This window comes from Berghia stephanieae, chromosome 10, assembly GCF_034508935.2.
Source record: "Berghia stephanieae isolate SIO BIC M18660-M18661 chromosome 10, UCSD_Bste_1.3, whole genome shotgun sequence".
In the NCBI taxonomy this organism is placed as follows: Eukaryota; Metazoa; Mollusca; class Gastropoda; order Nudibranchia; family Aeolidiidae; genus Berghia; species Berghia stephanieae.
The window spans coordinates 30879237-30884236 of record NC_088369.1 but is presented as its reverse complement, the minus strand read 5'-3'; the positions used below and the strand labels follow the sequence as shown (position 1 = coordinate 30884236).

General features: G+C 36.7%; 1 protein-coding gene across 1 annotated transcript in view; it reads right to left on the bottom strand.

Moving 5' to 3' along the window:
- The window catches only part of LOC144980641 (uncharacterized), a 621-nt gene extending 409 nt beyond the window's left edge, over window positions 1-212 (bottom strand). Inside the window, exon 1 of the mRNA XM_078928321.1 lies at window positions 1-212. This exon is cut by the window's left edge and continues 409 nt beyond it. Coding sequence (XP_078784447.1) covers window positions 1-212 — 212 coding nt within the window.
- Between the last annotated feature and the right edge of the window lie 4788 nt (window positions 213-5000).

Here is a 5000-nt window from a genome sequence, read left to right as displayed (position 1 = left end):
AAAGTCTCGCACAATTCTTCATACGGCTTCGCTGAGGGAAGGGCAGGTGCACACAGAGAGCGCAAGGTCTGATAGGTTTTAGGTCCTATAGATGAAAGGAGTAGGGTAGACTTCGCAATTGAAACATCATTTGCTACGATGTAAGCATCGAGCCTTTCCTTATAATTCCTAAAGGATTCTGCAGCCTCACTGAAAATGTCTGGCTTCGGCATTGTGAAGTCGTTTTTATGTATTAATATCTAATTTATTGAAATTGTTGAACTGACCTTTGAAGTAGTGGGTTTTTTTTACCTTTTACCTCGTCGCCATTATAACATCTGGGCTTAGATGTATTATATTTAAGAAATAAAAGAGTCAAGACATCATCTTTGTATTTAACGGTTAACAGGAAGTTACCTTTTTATTTAGATGCTGGACAGAAGTGAGGAAGTACCTGAGGATGGGTAGTAAGTACCCGAGAATGGGTATTGTCCATCAATAAATAATTATATCGATACCACAATCCACTTTGGTCCAAGTTAACATTGTTGTAATGGACAATAATTTGCGTCTTTTTTATATTTCTAATACAACAATAAGCCCATAAAAAATTGGATTATCAAACCTGCAAATAAGTGCACGTCGGTGTTGCTCCAATTTTAAAGAAAAGACAACGGCAAATGGCTGCAAATTATCTAATCTACTTCAGTCACATTCAAATCAAGCAAAATATCTAAATATATAATCGTGAGCCGCAAGATGAAGAAAGCAGATAACCATGGATTGTTATATTAACTTCATCTCAAATTCAGATGTAAGCTGTAACCATTGTTCAGCTTTATAGACATTGAGTCAAGATCACTTGAGCAGGGCCAAGAAGCGGATGCACTGATCATGATTTTTCTAAAGCTTTTGATAAATTGGATCATAATCTCTTGTATTACAAGCTAACAATATATGCATAAACAGAAAAGTCAAAAGGTAGATAGAAGTCTTTTTCAAATTATCAAACTCAGTCAACAGCCATAGAGGACGAATCACCTAGCTTTGTCCTAGGAGTTCCTTAAGGCTCCGTCCTTGGGTTATCATTGTTCCTCTCATATATCAACGATCTAGTTTTACAGAATCAAGATACAAGTCCGACACCTTGCCAATTTAATTGAAAAATCAAAAAGCATAGACTAAAAGTAAAATCCATCGAGCTGAAAGGGAAAGCATAGAAAGCGTTAGTAAGATCAACATTGCCAGGACTGTTTGGGACCCCTACGAAAAATCCAAAATTCAACGATTAGAAATAATCTAAAGCCGAGCTTCTAGATACACAACAAGATACTACAGTATTCGGACCAATTCTAAAAATGTATTCACAGTTGTACTTTCCCCAATGCTCATCCTACTTTTCAAAGATTAATCGATCAAGGAGCATTACCAAAGGCCCGTATAATGCCGATAAAGTGATGATATGCTACTTTACAAGGTTGGCCATCAAAGCCTATTGTCAAAGATAAAGAACTACGGATTCCCATAAACAATTTATTGTAAATGGATAAACTGTTTCCTCATAAATAGAAAAAGTAGTTCTAGAAGGAAAGGAATCCAAGCGATTAATTGACCAATATAGCAGAATGTTTAAATGATGGGACGCAACTGAGTCTGATTGCTGACAACACCCTGCTCTATAGGACGATTAAAACTTCAAATGATGTTACCCTAATACCGAACGACTTGAATAACTTGCCAACTTGGGAGAAAAGATTCGATGAAAATGGAATACCATCCTCAAACGTTTCAGGTAATGCAACTAACCAACAAAATACAACCATGTGTGACTAAATACATTATCCACAATATAATACTTCAATTCATCAAGAATGCAAAATGTCTGGGTGTGAGCTTTGAGCCAAGCATGGAATGGAAGACACATGAAACAAACATTGCAAATAGAACTGTCAATAGAACCCTCTGCTTCCTGAACAGGCAAATGGGCCAGTGTCACATGACAGTCAAAGAGCAATATTATGAGAAATACACCAGGCCGATCTTTGAATCGTATAGTTTAGGACCCGTTTCATCAAATAGAAATCTACGAACCTGAAAAAGTCCAACTTCGAGCTGCCAGATTTGCATGCAAAAATTACGGCTACAAAAAGATGATTGAGAACTGGTGGAAAGAAACTGGACTGGCTAGCATTAGTCAATGGCGTACAAAAAAAAAATAGCTGATTGTTTTCACTTGGCACTTTTAGGATAAACACTTATCACCACACAGCACCTTCTAAATGATATTCAAAATTCAAATATCTCTTTTCGACTACCAGTGTCTAGAATTTCGCACATCTATTCACAATTCTCCAATAAACTCGACACGATTACATCCAGCAGCGAGAGCTTCAAACAGGTTCTTCTCATCACATCACCACCACTACAACAATTCACGACAATAGACTCATTGCAATCTCTGGTACCGCAAACTACAGGACATTCTCATTCTATCTTAGGCCGATTTCAGCATGGAACAAACTTCCTGATGGTATCACACAATCACCAAACTTAGATACCTTCATCTACCTCCTTTCACTTAAACAACCACATATATAAAATATTATTCAGCAAAGCCACCTTCATCTCATTTGTCATTGATTTATCTTCTTGTTTATACTTATGTTTGTAAAGCGCTTTGAGACGTTTAGTTGATATTGCGAGATGTAAAAGCTCGTTTGTTTGTTTGTTGTTGTTGTTTTTGTCGTTTTTTTTGTTTTTGTTTTTGTTTGTTTGTTTGTTTGTTTTTTGTGTTTTTTTTTGTTTTGTTTTTTTGTTTGTTTTTTTTTGTTTTGTTTTTTTTTTGTTTTGTTTTTGTTTTTTTGTTTTTTTTTTGGGGGGGGGGGGTTAATACTTATCTTTATGAGTCCAAAATGCAGTTTTACTCTGATCGTAACCAAAAACTTCACAATGATGGTCGACATTATACGGCAGATGCAGAGAAAACATAGATGAAATGGATTTTCTACGTCGTTTTTAACCATGGAAAAGGGATAAAACTCATTGATGTAATTGACGTTATGATTGCGTGTGGAATTGACACATCTGTCAACAAAACGTAAACTCGCCCCGTTAGGTTCATTGGCCGGATGGATGGGTGATTTGATGGTTGATTGCATGGATGGAGGGATGGGTGGATGAATGATATAATGGATTGATGGCCGACTGGATAGATAGATGGATGAATGGATGGATAGATGCATGGAAAATGGATGGTTCTATGGTTGAATGGATGGATTGAATGATAAATGGATTGATTTATAGATGATTTGATGATTAAATTGATGTATGGATGATTTGATGGCTTGATATGATTGATAGATCATCAATTTGTCATTTGATGGCTGAATGGATAAATGGACAGATGAATGGAAGATCTACTAGTTGGATTGATGGAAAAATGGGTGGATGGATGGGCGGATGATTTGAAGGTTGAAGAGATGAATGGATGGATGATTAGAAGGCTGGCTGGATAGGTGGATGGATGGATTGATGCACAGGTGGAATGGTGGATGAATGGATAATTAGATGGTTGAATGGATAAATGGATGGTTGGATGAATGGGTAGTTTAATGGATTCATTGGTGAATTGACGAATGGTTAAATGAATAGATGGATGGAACTTAAAGTCACTGTTGAATGAGTTAAATGGAAAATCAAACGAATTCTTTTAAACTTTCGATAGTATTTTCTTTATTTAGAAGGCCATGTTGAATAGAAGTTTAAATTGATGAAAAAAATATAATGTCGAAGAGAAGCTGGCGAAAATATATTGTTTAAGAGTGAGCTTGCTACAACATCTTGTGGAAGAACAGTCTAGTGTACGTGTTGCAGCATTTTTTGGACGAGCATTCTGGAATAATTTTTACAATAATTTGTTTTAAAATATTTTGAGGTACTTAATGTATAAGAATAATCGTAAGTAATTGTAACTTAATTGTAATTGTTGTGGAACAAAGTTCTGAGGTTTCCTTTACAGTTAATCTGGAAGAACATTCTGGGATATTTATTAGAGTACCTCGTGGTACCTTTTACAGTATCTTGTAAAAGACGTTCTAAGAGACTGACCAAATCACCTTTTGATATAATCTTTTGAGGTCTATTTTGCGTGAGAAACTGATCTCAACCTCTTCTGGAAGCTGAAGCGGATGTGATCCCAGTGTCTTTAAAAAGAATTATTCGTAATGATTCCAGTATGAAACTATGATAGTTGTGAGTAAAACCGATTACACTACAATAAGGAAGATGACGGTAACTTCAATGATTAAAAAGTGATATATAGACTCGAACTAGAAAATGTATTTTAATTGATCTATTGCAACAATGTCTCTAATTCTTAATTAAAGTCACAATGATCGTGTATTTCCATTTCATGTGAGCAGCTCGGTCTTGATCATCTCAAAAGCCACCGTCTATCTGACGGTACAGAGAAATTCACTACCCCAATCAAATTAGCGACGCATCCAATTATTCCACCTTTTTTCTCCATATGAAAAATGAAAGGCTGTATTTTCCATATTAAAACATTGTAAGATGCTGCCATGTGTTGAAGAGGTTCAGTATTGCATTACTCTCGGTAGTTACACGATCCAGCCATTGAAATTTATGACTTTTATGTCTCCGGGTCTGAACTCATGTCCGATCAATTTATTTATCCACCTTTCCATCAATCTTCCCCTCTGCATTCTTTCTATCAGCATGTCCATCCCTCCCTTCTCTCAATCCATTGTCCGCATACTGTCTCTCTTTCTATCCATCCGGTTTTTAAACCCAAGCCTCCTACATTCCATTTACCCGTCAATCCATCCAGCCGTCCGTCCGTCCGTCCGCCCGTCACTTTCACACCTGTCTTGTTCCCCAAAATGAATTAAGTTTTGAACACCTGAACTGTGAAATGGGCATTGGAAAGGTGTGGGAGACGAGGGAGGGGAAGGGCGTTGACTGCCAGCATCAGCAAGGTTGTTGAGGGTACTAGTGGAAAT